We start from the raw sequence: 17623 nt of genomic DNA, 5'->3' as shown, positions 1-17623 counted from the left end.
CTCCATGACAACCAAAACAAGTTTAGTTATGGCATAGGAAATCATAGAAGCTGTGAATGTGGATGACCACAAAGTTTCATAGGGTGTGGTAAGAGATGTACATTAATTCCCATGCCATTCTCAGTCCTCTCTCATATCTTATGTAATATCTGATTCAAATATTGCAATCGTTACGAATACTTGCACAGGGATGACTCTCAAAGGCTCGAGAGGGCGGCCAGGATAGAGCTGGGAAGGTGGTGGTGATGATCAGCGATCGGATTGAGCTAGGGTTGGTGGAAGCTATGTTAACAACTACTTTTAATTGCAAGAAAATAACTTCATTCATTCCATGGTTAATCCAATAGGGTGCACGCCACTGCTCTTATAGGCGGCTATCTTGATGAATTATAAACTCAATTAACTAACTTGTGATGTGATTTGAACCACACCAAGTCGTCTTTAGCATGGACACACTCGATGGGAGTTTGAGAGTCTACCCTCTTAAGATATGGATGGCAACATAAAGGACTATAACCTTAGCTGTGCGCCATCTCGATGCCAGTGTCCTCTAATCCTCCTCGACTGTTGAGTCCTCCCTCATTCTTGGGATCTCAACCACTTTTCACCCATCATCCTTATCCCCTCAACACCATGAGCTATCCATCCCATCACCATTATCATCCCTCACCCCATCATCACCATTACCCGTCACCTTCACCTTCACCCCCACTTTTGCATATTTTTGTCCTAGTTACAGCCAAAATCTGCAAAGGATATAAATATCAAAACCGTAGATCAGGAAGTTATGGATCAACCAACGCTAGTTTCGTAATTTTTTATCTACGATAGAGAATTTTGTGATTATTTTCCTCCGACTGTGCGGACTATTTTCTTACATCCAAGCTTGATTGGGTAGCGGCACTCAGTCCATATCAACTCGACTCGACTCGATTATTAGACTCAAGCCCCTTTATTTGATGAGCTCGGGTTTGACTCACTCCTAATCAACCAAATACAAAATACTAATTAGACTCTTGGATCTAGCTGGTTACGATTGACATAGCTTACCACTAAAAAAAAATCTAAATAAATAAACATGCAAGGTTCTTATTGTAAGCCGCAACTTTGAACCCAATGTTCTCGTGCTCCTTCCAACCCAATGTTCTCGTGCTCCTTCCTCTAGCTTGGCCTGGTCGAATAGTAATAGTCCACCACACTTTCTTCACCTTACTCTCAAGGTGTCGCTAAAAGGAAGTCGCTAGTTAGTGCCCCTTCACCTCGCTGTTCTTTGATTTGGACACGAGTGACCAATAGTTTGCCCAACTTGAACGACCAGCTTTTCGACAAGTGTAGCTGGTAATTCAAGTTGGGACAAATGGTCGATCTCAAGTGTGTTATCCTTCTCGGTTTCCTCATTGCTGCTCATCAGCTGGACGTTGGCGATCGAGAGTTCTTCCCAACTTGACTACCGACTTCCAAGTGGGTGTAGTAAGTAATTCAAGTTGTGAGAAACCTTTGACCCCCCACACTTGTCTTTTGTCAAGCTTCTCCGATGAGTGGTTGCCCTTATAGGCCATCGGCCATGGTGGCTTCCTGCTATAAATCGGATCCTTAGTCCATTTTGAGTCGCCGACTTTCAAGGAGCAGGCAACTCAAATTGGGATAAAGACTCGATCTCCATCGTCGACCTCTCAATTTTTCCATGGATCTGGTGAGCAAGGTTTCCCCTCTTATAGAGGGATTTCTTCTCTCGCAAGCTAGAGTCCTTTTCCCGTCTCCAATAATCGTAGTCTGGTGCGCCTCCTCGCGTGCCTTGACCGGGTTGGGTCACGTCGATGTCTAGCCTGCGTCGGCACCTTGGTTCTCCAAACTTGACTTCGTCCCGTTGCTACCCCTTGGATGTCACTCCAGTTCGATTCGCGACACCTTGTTTGCCAATGTGGTGCTCTTAGTTTGGCACGATGCGTTTGGTTCGATTTGATCGGGTTCGGTTTCATAGTGGTGGGGCTGAATCAACTTTGGAGGATACGTGAAAGTTGGCTTCCCTTATCTACACTTGAATTGGTTCTCCTTAGCTTGGTGCGAGAGTGTAAGTCTGGTTCGGTCTTGATCAGGATCTTTTAGTTTCGTGCCCAATCTAAAATACTGGTTAGACCCTTGGTCTAACCAATTAGCTTTTCAAAAAAATTTCCACATTATGTGGGTATACGGGATTAGAAACTGGCATTGCGTGGGTATGTGGGTTAGAACCCTGCATTGTGCAGGTATGTGGGTTAGAACCTCGCACTCGAGTATGCGGAGTAATACCCCCACTACACGGGTATACGAGGTTATAACCACGCACTATGGTGTGCGAGATAATATCCCCCACTGTGTGGGTATGCAGGGTTGCCTTTGGAGAGGAGATAGCAACTATAGCGGATATAACTAGTAAATATGTGTTGTCATCTCAAAGGTAAAATGGTAATCTTAGGTTATTAATAAATAGTTTTTAAAAAGTTGTATGAAATAAGATGAGAGAGAATGCTGAATTAGTATTCTAGAAAAGGTAAGATATTGTTTAGTTACTATACTAAAATAATGAGACTTACTCTAGAATAAGTTTATCCCTATTCTACAAGTGAACGGGAACTTATTTTATTATATATTTACATGTCCTATCCGGCTACTGCTAGAACCCGACCCATTAAGCTAATGGATCGGGTTGGGACTTCAGCTCCCATTTTCACCCCTAACTCTTGCCTAATGGGTCGGGCCGGGGCTTCAGCTCCCATTTTCACCCCTAACTCTTGGTCTCGGTCTTTCTTCATCCCGACATCTATTCATCTTTCATCTCTGGCCCTAGCTGCCACGAGCTACACCCTCTTCATCTCCTCCGTCGCCAAGCCATTAACTCTTCACCAAGCTCCGCCTCCCTTTTCCACTTCGCCAAGATCCGCCTCCGCTTCTCCACAAAGCTTTGCCTTCGCTTCTCCGCCAAGCTCCGTTTTACAATCCCTCTTACTTCGTCACCAAGCTCCACCTCTCCGCCGTCGCCAAGCCACCGTCTCTCCGCCGTCGCCAAGATCTGCCTCCGCCTCTCTACCTCGAGCTCGCCTTCCACTTTGAGAGCCCCCTCCCTTCGCGGTTGGCTCCGCTGTGCCAAGGTCAACTTTTGTTTCTTAGATGTGACATTACCATGACTCTCAAATTAAATTCTCACAAAGCTCAGATGTGATAGTACCATCTCAGACATCTTGGGAGTATCCGAGAATTTGATCTTTGTTCAAGGGCCGGTTTTGTTTGTGGAGCTTTGTGAGAATTTCAAAGATCAAATTCTCAGATGTGATATTACCATGTTTCTCAGATCGCTTTCTTTTGAAAATTCTTGTGAAGCATCTTCTTAACCATATTGATAGCAGCACACAACACATTAATGAATGTATTTTTATACTGTATTTAGCAAATCTATTAATTTTGATCTTTTTTATGCTTGAGAGTAATATAATGGAGCATATAGTGATACAGAATAATCATATATTTTTCGAGTTTTTGTACACTGACAGAATAGTTATAGAATGGTGCGTATCCATATCTTAATTAGTCATATGTTTGTTAGGTTAGGTAATTTAAAATGTTTTTTCAATCAGTTAGTTTATAGAATTAGAATGGAGCATATAGTTTTTCCGATAAGTTACCAAGTTAAGTAACTTTTTTTGGCATGTGTTGAACTGATGATCCATCTTAATTTTGTTCAGCATATTTTGCAGCTAGTTTTTCTATCCTCCTCTTGTGTGATATTTTCACAACTTGGAAGACTAATTAATTTTAAAAAATTGCTAGACCGGTAAAATACCTTCAAAAATTGCTAGACTAGTAAGAATGCTAGACTAGAAAAGTAATTAGTTTTAATCAAGTTCCCAGTATTGAGATTGGTATCAGCCGTCTAGAAAAACGATATATATCGACTATATCAGTTGCTCATATTGGATTGGACTATGTTTTAGTTATGTAAAATTCTAATTATTATTTTAAAATGTAGAAAAATTTAGAAAAAATGATAAAAAAATAATAAAATAAAAATTACTCATATATGAGGCCTAAAAACTTAAAAAATGTATTAACTTACTCAAAATTCAAAATTTTGATAAATACCGAGCTAGCTTTTGTAAATTTTTGTGATCTTCATCATCATAATCACCATAAGTTCGTAAATGATGTTACTGAAGACTTGGTGCTCTAAAATGTAATTCCATCATATTAGTCATATTGTATGGAATTTTATTATGTGACTTGTGTTTGAGGAAGATAATAATCATTATATAAAACTTGTGTTTAAGGATACTAAGGATAATAACCAGCATATGGATCTTGTGATGGTTCTAAACTAATAAATGTTCGATGCACCATAATCATAGGGAGCAACATTCTCATGACGATGTCGTTAATATGTATATACATCCTCAGTTTCTCTTTCTATATCTTCAATTCTTATTTCTTCGTAACTTTCCTCAGCAAATGCAGATGAAATGATCTCACTAGGTGTATAATCAAGACTATGACTAGTACTAGTAGGTGTACTATCTCTCGTTGTCGAACGACTCGTACTAGTCTATGCCCTCTTTGTGGTCTCCCCTAATATCTTATTTAACCATGCGTTATCTCTGTCATCTAATAATCTATCCTCTACTTCTTTAATCTATAAAGTTAAGGGGTCTTTTTCATCAAAAACATAATTTAAATCAATCAACTATTTTCTTTTTTATCTTTCTTCTTAAATTTCTCTCCCTTAATCTCATATTATAACGACAAAAAACTAACTTCTCAAATCTTTTTATTATCAATTGATTGCATATTTTGGTGTGGATTAAGGAGAAAGTAGTTTAATTCCTTTCACACTGTGATGAAGATACAGTTTGACTTAAAATTTTTTTTGCTATTGGTGTCAAATTTAGTGCTTTTTTTTCATTCATAAAAAGATCATCATTCAGCTAGAGTATTATGAAATATAGCTACAACAACTTTATATCTCTCCATCTAAAATCAAAAATAAATTATTACATATATTTAATAAGAAATTGATTATATTGAAAGTTAAAACTTAAAACAAATAATAATAAAATTATTTAATTGAATCATAACTCACTTTTTTATCGTAAAGGATTTGTTTATGAATATTGGGCTCAAGCCTGTTGATTACATTTCTAACTCCTAATAAAACTTCAATATCATTATTGACATTTATAAAGAATTAAAATTTTGGATTAAGAAAATATCCTATAAAAATTTACATTTGTAAGCATTCAAATTTTCAAATATTTATAAATAAAAGTAACTTAGTAAATTAAAACTTAAAAGCATGTCTATCAATAGCGTGTATATCTCTATGTAGTTGTTTGCTTTATCTGGAATAAATCATCTTCCATCACTTCTTATAACTTTAGTTCACATTTTTTTTTTGGTTGGTTTTTTTTTTATATCTATTGTCCCATATAAAAAATCCATCTTAGACTTGTCATCATTGTCTACAAATCGTAATACTTTAACAAGAGGCTCAAATACTGTGGTGATAATTGTAATGTTATCTCAAAATATATTTCCAAGAGCAATATTTTTCAAAGTTTTATCTATAGTTTTATTTTTAAGTTTCATATTTTTAATTTGTATAGACTACTGTGATATAAAAATCTGCAGAATATCATCTTTGTAGCGCATGATGTTCTTCAATACTAAAAAATGAGTGATAAATCTAGTGAGGCCGAGTTTAATGATCTTCATACTATCAGTCACCTGCCTAAGCAAATTTAGAACCCAACTATGGCTGTATATAAAAATTTATCAACCTCTGACCTTCATATATGATCATGTCAATTTTAGCCTCTTTTACAATATTTTTTAATTTAAGATCAATACAATATGCAGCACATGACGTTTAATATATATAAAATCTCTTTATCATAAGTAAATTTTCAACAAATTTATAATTAGCCCCATTATTAATAACCACTTGGACTACTATTTTTTTCATCTTTTTTATGTACCACTTTATCAATCAATTGACAAATATAATCTACACTTTTGAAATGAGCATTAGCATTCACATACTTCAGAAATATTGTTTCCATGCCCGAGTATACCAAGAAATTAATTATATTTCTTCTGTTTTGTATACTTTATTCATCACACATTAGTGTACAACTAAATTCATTCTAATATCGTTTAAATATCTCAATATAAGTGCGAAGTTCATCTACTTTTGAATCAAGATATTTAGTAGCAATATCATTTGAACTAAGAGGTGGAACACTAGGTCCTACTGATTGTATAGCATCCACTAAAGTATGATAATAATGATTATCAGTTGCATTGAAAGGAATATAGTTGTAGAAGAAAAATTTAAAGATAGCTTTAACAATGTGCTTCTTTGCATTTTTAATTCCTTTGAGAGCTGTCTTGATAGAGGTCTGTGTATAACCCATTTTTTTTTTTAAAGATATGTATCTATTGATTTAATATTTTCAAACTTTGCTGTAATATTAGTAGTCTTATGGGTAGAACTGCTGCCCCTATATTCTCTTTTTTCCAATATATGAATTGATTTAGGTCTCTAAAAGTTATCACCACAATTTCTTATCTTTTCCTTTTCTCTATACTTATTTTTGCTCTATTTTATTATTCTCCTAATCTGTTTCCTCATTATCCTCACCACTCTTTTTACTACTATCATTATCAATGTGTACAAGATTATGCATTAATTCTTCACGAATTATTAGCTTTTTGTTTTGTAGATTGGTTGTCCTTTGTTTTGCTAATTAGATAAGTCAACATCTATTTTTTAACTTCTACGGCCATCTAAGTATAAATTGCTATATTTTTTTGCCTTCTATCCAAATGTTTTTTCAAAAAGCTGACACCACCACTTTTTTTTTTCTTCACACCAGTTATATTTAACATGTCTTTTATCTTGTCCAATAGTGTTGCAATGTTACCACTCAATGTCAATATCATATGACTTCTCCTTTGAAGTCATTGATATTTTTAGTTTTTCATTGTATCTCTGTAAGTAAACATAAGCAAAAAATCAAAATAAAATATAAAATAATTTAAAATATAAGAAAATATAACCCTTTCAATTTTTTTTTTCTAATTTTTTTTCTTTGTTACTTCTTCCCTTCTCTCTCTCTCCCTTTTAACACCTCCCCTAGTAGCTTCATCACAGTTAAGTAGCACGAAAAGAAAGAGAGGGAATGAGACTGAAATTTAAAAAAAAAAAAACTCACCCAAGGTTACTGGAGGTCGAGATCATCGAATCTTTGTCGGAGAATATCGTCGGAGATCTACTCGCTGGTGGAAGAGGTGAGGATAAGAGAAAGAGAGAGAGAGAGAGAGAGAGAGAGAAAGAGAAAAAAAGAGAGAAAGAGGGCTTGTGGGGGGACATCAATTATTGATGGTCCCCCGAGTCAAATCCAACCATCGCTGCTCGTTTCGACCGATCCTACTCGGGATTGGTCGGAATTGGAAACCTTGGTTTTAATGTGCATGTTTAGGAGTTAATAACATCTACAAGTGCATTAGTTTAATAAAAAAGATCTTATCCTAATCTAAAAAAAAATCTAATTCATTTCCGAAAATTATTCGATCTATATCCAAAAATTATTTGTATCCATTTTGTTAGGATATGGTTTTAAATTTTGCTATCTGTCCAATATCTATATTCGGACAAAAAATATAGATCCCGATATAGATTGAACATCATCTGATCCGTATTCGAACCGTTTTTACCCCTACCTATAATCTTAATGTTTCCAATGAACTTTGAATTTAGTCATTTTGATCATATCCTTTATCAATGTTGATGGATAAGGTTGAACCCTTGATTTGATGACATGACTAGGGATCGAATTTGACCATGAACTTGTTTATTGAAAATTTTGTTTTACAAACTTGATGGAATCTAAATGTCATAACAAAGATGAAACTATTATTCAAACCAGAGAATATACCTCTCTAGTTCAAAGGATTCATCCTATGACCGGTGTTGGTAACTCCATCAACAACCAAATTGTGGCTACTAATGAATGCATCATTATCGGATGCTTATATCATTGAAAGATTTGGTTCATATTCATATCCAAATAAGATCTGGTCCGTATCCAATTCGTATTCATATCCGTTTAAGATTAGATTCGTATCCGATCTATATTTATATCCTTTTAGTTAGGATATGGTTTAAAATTTTTCTATCTGTCTAATATCCATATTCGAATCCGTATTCAGAGCAAAAATATGGTCCCGGATGTATGTTGAGCATTATACAATCTGTTTTCACCCTACTTCCCCCTCTTCCCTCATATCTTAACCCATTAAAATTTTCTCCCTCTCCTTGATAGATCTCTTTCCACAATTCCACCCCTTCTGTTTTCTAAATCCTAGGTAAGCAATGAGCCCTAATTTGAGATGAGAACTTGATCGAGAAAGATCGTACTCTTTTTTGTTTATTTCTATCTTTGTTTGGATATTGTTTCTGGATTCTTGGGTCATCATCTTCTTGATGCTTGTGTATTGTAAAATCAAACTTTGAGTGGGTTATTTGATGGTTTTTAGATCTCAAGGTGTTTGATTCTGAAGGCATTCAAAGGATTTGACCTTGATGGATCACACCGAGCTCACGACGGAACAGGTTGATAATTCAATCGAATTGTTGTTATTGTTTTATTTGGTTGTAATGCCTAGTTCTTTTTATATTGCATCTTATTTTGTGATTATCGGTTTAAGGTAGAGTTTTGGCATCATCAAATGTTTGATTCTGGAATATTATAGTAGTTAGTAGGTGATGGCAAACATACTTGTGACCTTTATTGGACATGTTTGCAGTTTATCCATGGAATCTTTCTCAAAAGTGCATGCATGTGCATGACAAGCCAAAAGGTTTCATTGGAACTTGTGGATTGGGTGCGCAATGAACCCATAGTGGGTCTTAAAGCAAATTTCCTTTGCATCTGTTAGACTAAATCACAACTATGTAGTTAGTAATGTCACATCAAATTCAAGCAAATGACAAAATTAAAAAAAACAAAAAGCCAGGAGAGATAAAACTATAAAAGAATATAGATGTAGAGCCGGTGCTGCAGCTGTTTGCACGTAGGGCCATCTCTTAGTCTTGTCCTGGGGCTAAAGTATCAAAAAGAGTTAATAGTTCGAGATAGCATCATGAAAAAGAAACGTAGAACTCTTGATATATGGTGCCTAGAAGGCATTCATCTAATTTTTAATCAAATTAAGGTGCATCATTTTCACATGCTTAGTTCCTTTGTTCTACTTGATGAAGAGAGCTAGAAGATTTGGAGTATAAGGTAATGAAACATATTATATCTAGGGGTGGCAATTGGATTGGGTCATAATATTGCAAACACGGACACGATTTGTTTAATAAATGGGTCATAGTTTTTATCTGAACATGGCCTGTCTATTAAATGAGCTAGACGGATCATAAGCAGGTTTTCGAGTGGCACAAAATTTTGAAATTTATATAGGTTATTCGGATTATAAATAAATTTTTTCAGGGTATAAATAAGTTCTTTCATGTTATGAACGGTTTAAGCGAGTTATAAATGAGTTGGCTGGTCATGTCATAAATGAATTAAAATGTTTGAGGTAATAAACACAAAAATGACCCATTTAATTATTGGAATAGATGGGTTAACCCATTTATGGTCTAAATTCGATTAAACTAAACCTAAACCTATTTAAAAGTTGGGTTACCATATCGGGTTATCGGGTTGGGTCAACTTTTGCCACCTGTAATTATATCTTTGGTTTTAATGCCTTGTGGTACATGTTTCTAGGTCCTCAAGTGTGACATACCATGGGAGACTTATATGTCAACTAAGATCATCACTGGAACATGTCTCCAGCTGTTAAAGCGCTACGACAACAGAACTGAAATCCAGAGAGCTGCTTTGCTTGATGATGTGAGTATTGGTTAATTATTTGCATCGTGATTTCTGAAGAAAGATGTGAATTTTCTGTATTTATATCTGTTTGTTATTTTCTATGTATTTTTTTACTCCCCCTATTTCTGTAACTCTGCAATTATTTTATGTTAATTGTATGCCCTTTTCTTTCTTCTGTTTGTTTTCGTGTGAACCTGTGGAGGTAATGTATCTTGTTAAGTTACTTTCTGAAGTAATGAAATTATCAATAGCTTAATTTATTGTAAGCTCATACTTTAATTTATCATAGTTGGTTCTGACCTACTACATGAAATTCTATAATGTAAATGCTTCTTAAATTGTTTATTCTCTACTATCTAGACTGTAGACCATCTTGTGAATTCATCTTTTCTGTGCATGAACTATTACAAGTTGAGAAGGTTAACTGTTGATCTGCAAAATGATTAGAATTTGTTAATGTCCAAGTCAGAGTAGCAAAGTTAGTTTACTTAGATTTTGAGCATATTGATATGTAAATTGTGCTTTTGAGTTGCATAAACCCAGGCCATTATCAGCCTCTTGGATATGGTGGTTACTTCAAGTTCATATATTACAGGACGGGCCAGCATATGTTCGGGTTTTTGTGAACATCTTACGGGACATTTCTAAGGAGGATACAGTAGAATATGTGCTTGCACTTATTGATCAATTGCTGACAGGTGAGAAATGGTACAGAAAGTTGATTACAAGTAATGTACTACAAACAAAATTGAACGTTCTATTTTGCAGCAAATCCCAAACGGGCTAGAATCTTTCATGACAAATCTTTGGGTGAAGATACTTATGAGCCTTTCTTAAGTTAAGCTTTTATTCCTTTTGCTTCCTTGTGTTATCATTTTTAAAGTAGGTTGTTGTATAGCTTGGTCATAGGAAAGATATTTATTGCTTATACTTTTGAGCCATTATAACATTTTTTTTACACTCTTATTGATATTTCTTGAATAACTAAATTACCTTTTATATAACTTAGATTAATGGCTTGGTTTCTCTTCTAAAATGGAGTAGAAAGATAAAATCTGAAGAACCTAAAAGGGCATGTCTCCGACCACCTCCTTCTGATGCCATTTTAATGATCTAGCATCTAGTATCCAATAAATGGTTATGGTTATTCAAGAGTTCATTTAGCATTCTACACTTCATCCAAGCTTACTATTTTGTTTTGTGGTACTTCAGTGTAGTCAGATATATCTTGCCATTTATTTCGAGTAACTGACAGTAAAATATCCATTTTCAGATTGCTTTGGAAAGGCAACTGGTTCATACAAGAAAAAAGCTGTAAAATTTTGTCTCTCATAGTGAGGTGCTTTTTAGTCTCTCTCACATTGATATGCCAGATTTATTTGATTAACAGAATATCTGACCTGTACTGCTTGATGTTTATAGTGTGCGGCCTAATGTTCAGAATGGTATGACTCTGAATGGAGAATCTTCATATTCAAAGAGCAAGTCTACAAGCATTGATGATGTGCTAAAAAGCCTTGTTGAGTGGCTATGTTCTCAGGTTCGAATAGATGCAAGTTGATATACAAACTGGTGCTTACTTTTCCAGGGTTGTAGCCATAGACAACTAAATCTTTCAATGTATGAACTAGTTTGTAGACTTGTAGTTTATACCTTTGCTGGTCTTTTGTTCTTGTTTATGCTTTTACATGCTCTGCAATCAACAGTTTGATAATTGTTAGTAAAGTTGACGACAATATGGATAGAGAGCTTTCAACAATATTGTTAGCAACTGTTGAATTTGCAGTTAAATGAGAAGATATGGACATTACTTTGAATTTTGTTCTTCTTTTAACAAAATCACATTATTTTGCAGTTGAAAAATCCATCTCATCCCAGTCGTTCTGTCCCAACAGCTATAAATTGTCTGGCAACTGTGCTAAGAGAATTATCTGTTAGATCTTCGTTTGTTCAAGCAGATGGTGTAAAATTGCTAATTCCTTTAATATCCCCTGCATCCACCCAGCAATCCATTCAGGTGAGAATTTCGTTCCTTATGAAGCTTAATTTTATCACATTTCTATATGGTTAATGATATTAATATGCTGGTCCAAATAAGTGATTAACTTCTCATATTTGTAAATCATGCTACTTCTCTCTTGTGCCTATGTTCATTAATAGTTAACCTTTCTTTTTCAGCTCACAGCATAGTAAGACATAGCCAGACAAGCAAGAAAATTATTTTCTTGCAGTACACCTTCTTACAGTTGGGCAATTTTCTTTTGTAATTGTGAAACCAGCAGCTTATGAGGATTCAGCTTGAAGCATAATTGTTCTTCTGATGTGTCAATCTTCATTTAGTTTGATGTTGACTTGGTTGGTACTTTGTACTGTTAGCAAAGGGAGAATTCCATAGTGATATTCTAAATAATATTGATAATCCATTTGTTTTCCACCATAACAAATGTCTATCTATCCTATTTTTCTATACTTAATTTTTTTTCATATCATTTAGAACTAAATGATTCCAATTGCAGATTTCTTCTAATAATGTGGCTTGCTTTTGTTCTACTATGTAGTTCAATCAAGTATTTAGGAATTTCAAATATCACCATTGTATCATTATCAAGTTGAAACTACATTATCAAGAAACTAGAATGTTCCCTTGATACACGACCCAAATGGGCTCTATAAATTGTGCCGCATCATAGCTACATTCTATGTAACTTACACCACCCTACAAATCCTGAATTAATTCCCAACACACTTGCTGCAAAGGGTGTGTTTGGTTGATGAAAAATAGAGAAAAAAGTGATAACTTTCTAGAAAATCTATCACTTTATGGTATTTGGATGAAGTAGAGTGGGAAATGAGTTCTTCACTTCCCTAAAATCACCCAACTTCCGTAATTTTACTTTCTATTCGAAAAATTGCACTACATGGTATTATTAATTATAATATAATATTACTCCTTTTCGCCAAACATTTCTATTTTTTTAATCAAACACCACTAAATCATGATTACTTACTAGAAGCAATTTTACTAGAAATTTCCACCAATTTCTTCCCTCACTTATCATCAACTAAACACACTCAAAGGAAAACTGAACAACAACATGAAATTCGTAGTACCAATGTTTTGTGATTGGAGTATCAGCTTGGCAGTTGAATGAATCTTGAATAACAACAATTTTTTGGTCTAATTTGCAAATTCTCTTGGTTATGTCTAAAATGTTAACTTAGTAGTGTTTAATGGACTTTTAGTTTCAGCCTTTGAGGTTTCAAAGATTTTAAAAGGCAATCTATTTTCGGAAAGTTAGTTAAGGCTTTTCTTTGATGCTTAGGAAAACTCGTTCTAATTTGTACTGAAACAACATCACATTCTGGGAGGAAGCATTTACATACAGAAGTTATATGGCAATCTAGAATTTACTTATGATTAGATATTAGTCACATTGACGTTATATGATTAGTAGGAAGTCAAATCTGAACCGCATGAGTGCTGATGGAGATGTCTTCTATGATGACTGAGGAAGAAATTGAATCCTAGCTATATGGTTGCTTTTGCTTTTAAGCTTGCTCCATAAGTTTTTAAATGTTGAGGTGTCACAAATACGTAGATTTGGCATAACTTAGTATGCTTTTATTGATGATAACTATAGAGTTCCTAAATTATCTGCTACACTTTCAATATTCATGTTTTCCCTTTTCTGTTTGCAGCTTCTGTATGAAACTTGCCTCTGTGTTTGGCTCTTGTCATATTATGATGCTGCAGTTGACTACTTGGCCACTACTAGGGTCATGCCAAGACTTATAGAGGTTGTAAAAGGATCTACTAAAGAGAAGGTGAAATTTGTATTTATATTTTCTTGTCTGTACCTTATATTCTAAATTTAATGATATTTAACTTTGCTATTGCATTGCATATATTGAAGGTTGTGAGAGTTGCTGTATTGACCTTCCGAAATTTGCTACCTAAAGGGGCATTTGCAGCTCAAATGATAGATCTTGGATTGCCACAGATAGTCCAGAATTTAAAAGCTCAGGCATGGAGTGATGAGGTGATGTTTTGGCATCTTTTCACCTTATATATAGTTATTTAAATTTTGGGCATGAAAATATTTTTCTTATTTGATTATGGATAAAATCCTAGCTTTTCTTATTGAGTGGGAATCTTTTCACCAAAATATTAATGACGTAAACTGTATAACTTATCCTTTGCAAAGCATGCAGCTTGTCCTCTTTGTCTTCTGCAAGAAAATTACATGAGAGCCTATAATGTGCATTCTGTGATATATTTATTTCATGTTTAGCAATATCATGCTCATGGATTGAAGTACTGGCCAATCCCGATTCATATCGCCGAAATGAAAGACCGATACAGTTAATATGGTTGATACATATTATTTTTTCAAGCATCTGATCCCTATCCTGAAACCAATACTTGGAACCTTGATCGTGCTCTAATTAGTTTAGTTTGTAACTATGTCTTGTGTTACTTTTAGGATATTGAGGGTTATTTTGGGTATTTAGCACCTGGTATACGTACAAACATATTTGGTGACACTTTCTTGTGTTTCAAGCACTGAAGGGTGAGTTGATAATTAGCACCCAGCTGAAGGGATTCCAAAAATGTTAGTTGAGAAAGGTGTACTGCATTTCTAGGCTTATAAGAAGAATAGGTTCTTTATCCTATTTATGTATGAGGACTTGTTTACAAAAGGAATAATGGCTCTGCTTGGTTGGCTGCATTTATGGATATAGTGATCTAACTGGAGTGCAACACCAATTCTTCTTTTTGCCATTTCACGTGCAGCTCACATGCACCTGATCTTTATGTATCTTACCATGTGTTTGGAGAAAGAATGATGCGCAAATTGGTATGTGCATTAAAAAAAAAGTGTGTATGTGTCTCTGTTGGTCTTGGGAGGGACTTCATGATGGATTAACTAATAGGTAGGCCAATGCAGCAAGTGACAAGCTCTACCTTCTATTTACTCCTGATTTCGTTGTCTGCCTGCAAATTTGTTGCAAGCAGCCAATCTACTTGTAAAAGAAAAAGAGATCCAAATTGAACTGTCTATATCCCTCCTTTTTTATCTCATATCGTTCAGGTCAAACCTCTATTGTTCTATTGTTTCCTCTTTACTTGTATTTCCTTCTGACTTCAAGTATTTGTTCTTCATTGGCAAATTTTCTGTTGATGTTCTGATAAGATATAAAGTTTGTGCATAGAATCTTTTGATTTAATTTTTATCTCGGAGAAAAATTACAGATACATATAAAAGACCTACTTCCAGAGTAAGTTGGAAATCATTGCACTAAATCTTCTCAAGGACAGCAAGCACATTTGTAACCATAAATGTTATCTCTACCAACTCTTTGGCTTATCTGCACTATAGCCAATGCGAACTGTTATGCGTCAGTTTCCCTATCAATTCGTTGCTATGCTAACTTAGAAGTACTTTTATAATACATCTAATTTGCATGTCTGTATGGGCCATACTGTTGACATGAACACTAGTATGGGCCATACTGTTGAATATTGCTAGATTTGATATAGTCAGTCTCAGTCATGTCATTCTGTATCTGATTTGAATCCAGCTCAAACAATCAAAAAGTGGTATTAGTTTTCAAACTTCAAATCTTCCATGTTTTTCTGCTGATAAAAGAACTGGCATATCCTTTATTTATTTATTATTATTATTGTTGTTGTTGTTGTTATCTATTATTATTGCTTTTTCTTTTAATCAGAACTGCTCCTCATTTGTTCTGATTGTTCTTTTGATGATATATAGGATTTGTTGGATGCGTTGAATCAGCTAGAAGGACGGCTGAAAGAGAACATTAAAAGGTTGAGCTCCTTTGAGAAATACAAGCAAGAAGTTCTTCTGGGTCATCTTGACTGGTCCCCCATGCACAAGGATCCCGGATTCTGGCGTGAGAACATCACAAACTATGAAGAAAATGATTTCCAGGTATTGCCCTACAACTCTGACCGTTATCTTAATTATGACCACTTTGAGTAATGTAGAACCATGGCAATGACCTCGAATGCTTGTGAATATTTGAAGTCAGGTTGCATCCTAGGCTCTTAGCACATGTGCTCTTGGAAGCACTGCGGTGGTTTCTATCGTTTTTACTGATGATTTAACTGTTAGCTTTATTTTAAGTGGCTGGAGTACCTTCCAGAACACTGCTGTATAGTACTTAATAACCAGTCTACTATGTGATTTTCTTGTTTTGTCTATAGTAACTTCAGGTTCCCAAGTGCATATGATTTACTAGCTTCTAGTTTACATCAGATTTTTTCTCTGAATATGCAAGACTTATGAAAAGTTAATTGCAGATTCTGCTTGTCCTTATGACAATTCTTGATGCATCGAGTGACCCAACAGCACTGGCCGTTGCCTGTTATGATATCTCCCAATTCATTCAGTACCACCCTGCTGGGAGGATTGTTGTTTCAGACCTCAAGGCAAAGGAGCGGGTTATGAAGCTAATGAATCACGAAAATGCAGAAGTGAGAAAGAATGCTCTTCTATGCGTCCAGAGGCTTTTCCTTGGGACCAAGTATGCCAGCCTTTTGCAGTCTTAAGCTTGTTGCTTGTATGTATGTTCATTCTGAATCCCTAAAATGCCCATGCTTTCACCTGAAAAATAAAGCCTTGGTTATTTGAGTTGTAATCCTGGATTACAACTGGGAAAGAGGGACTTCTAAATTGTCATCCTATGAGGTTTTTTTTTTCTTTTCTTTTTCCATGATTCGTTCTTTCTATATGTAATAAATCTTACTGCTTGTTTTTTAATTTCAATAATGTTATTGTCATGTTGCCTGATGTTTGGGCAACTTCTACCACTGTTATTTTCTTTCGCGGGATTTTCGTAGGATTCAACAAGCAAGCAATCGCGATCAAATTTGGGCTTGCAAACTGTGAACTGATGATCTGGTGATCTGCTACGGATACTTGTAGAATCCGCAGCATAAATAGAGGGAAAAAAGTTAAAAAATAATAATAATAAATAAATAGAGGAAAAACATGCAGCATAAATTCACATCCATGTTGGAAGCTTATCTAAGCTTCATTTATACTCTCATCCTTGATGTCAATCCTGATAGAAGCTGGATCCTTGGTGGGAGTCTGTGGTGTTTCACCAATCTGATAATGCCTTTCTTTGGTCCCCGCATCTTCTATCACTCCAACAGCTCTTACCCTATGTGGGTGATTTTAATGCTATTTGCAGTTCCTCTGAGAAAGGTGGTGGCCTTGCCTCTAGCTCCAGGTTGACATCTTTCTCCCTAAACATAAGCCGTGCCAAGCTCTTAGCTTTGGGTTTTGTTAGTCAAGCGTACACTCAGTTGAATAGGAGATTGACACTTGGTGCATAGGATTCCTCCATGCGAAGGTGCTTCACCTGCCCATGGTCTCTAGTGACCACAGCCCCTTGTTGCTCGTCACCAACCCTTCTATCAAGTCCTCCCCTCAATGTTCCTGCTTCGATAACCTATGGTTTCCTCTTTATTTTATTCTTTTTGGTGTTACAATCTCAATAGATAAATTGGTAGTGGAAATGTATTCCGAGATCAAGTTGATGAATTTAGTCAGGAAACTTTAAAGAGACAAGGAATCAATAAGAAATTTTCATTCCATTCAATTGTGTGGAAGACCTTAGAAATATCCTCTTTGAGTAAGAAAGAACCAGTTTTATTTTTTAGAGGTCTTTAGGAA

General features: G+C 35.2%; 1 protein-coding gene across 2 annotated transcripts; it reads left to right on the top strand.

Annotated features, from left to right (window-relative positions):
• The first annotated feature begins 2760 nt into the window (after positions 1-2760).
• LOC140768879 (probable V-type proton ATPase subunit H) lies at positions 2761-16752 on the top strand. 2 transcript variants are annotated; one of them, XM_073109327.1, is made up of 12 exons: positions 2761-3128; positions 8566-8641; positions 9807-9932; positions 10510-10612; positions 10683-10752; positions 11188-11253; positions 11337-11454; positions 11770-11931; positions 13614-13739; positions 13829-13954; positions 15692-15871; positions 16243-16752. In XM_073109327.1, the coding sequence occupies exons 2-12, from the start codon at positions 8612-8614 to the stop codon at positions 16489-16491; spliced, it is 1356 nt and encodes a 451-aa protein (XP_072965428.1). In that variant the 5' UTR covers positions 2761-3128; positions 8566-8611; the 3' UTR covers positions 16492-16752. The 2 variants fall into 2 exon arrangements, with proteins under 2 accessions (XP_072965428.1, XP_072965430.1); XM_073109329.1 differs by lacking the exon at positions 8566-8641.
• Positions 16753-17623: the final 871 nt, after the last annotated feature.

This window comes from Typha angustifolia, chromosome 10, assembly GCF_048772165.1.
Source record: "Typha angustifolia cultivar Huaian chromosome 10, ASM4877216v1, whole genome shotgun sequence".
In the NCBI taxonomy this organism is placed as follows: Eukaryota; Viridiplantae; Streptophyta; class Magnoliopsida; order Poales; family Typhaceae; genus Typha; species Typha angustifolia.
This window is presented reverse-complemented; position numbering and strand designations above follow the sequence as displayed.

Excerpts from the sequence above, each read along its gene's own strand:
- LOC140768879 (XM_073109327.1), top strand. The coding sequence starts at position 8,612 with ATGGATCACACCGAGCTCACGACGGAACAG. Across the intron at positions 9,933-10,509 it reads GAGCTGCTTTGCTTGATGAT|GACGGGCCAGCATATGTTCG; the intron begins GTGAGTATTGGT and ends CATATATTACAG. Across the intron at positions 11,455-11,769 it reads TTGAGTGGCTATGTTCTCAG|TTGAAAAATCCATCTCATCC; the intron begins GTTCGAATAGAT and ends ATTATTTTGCAG.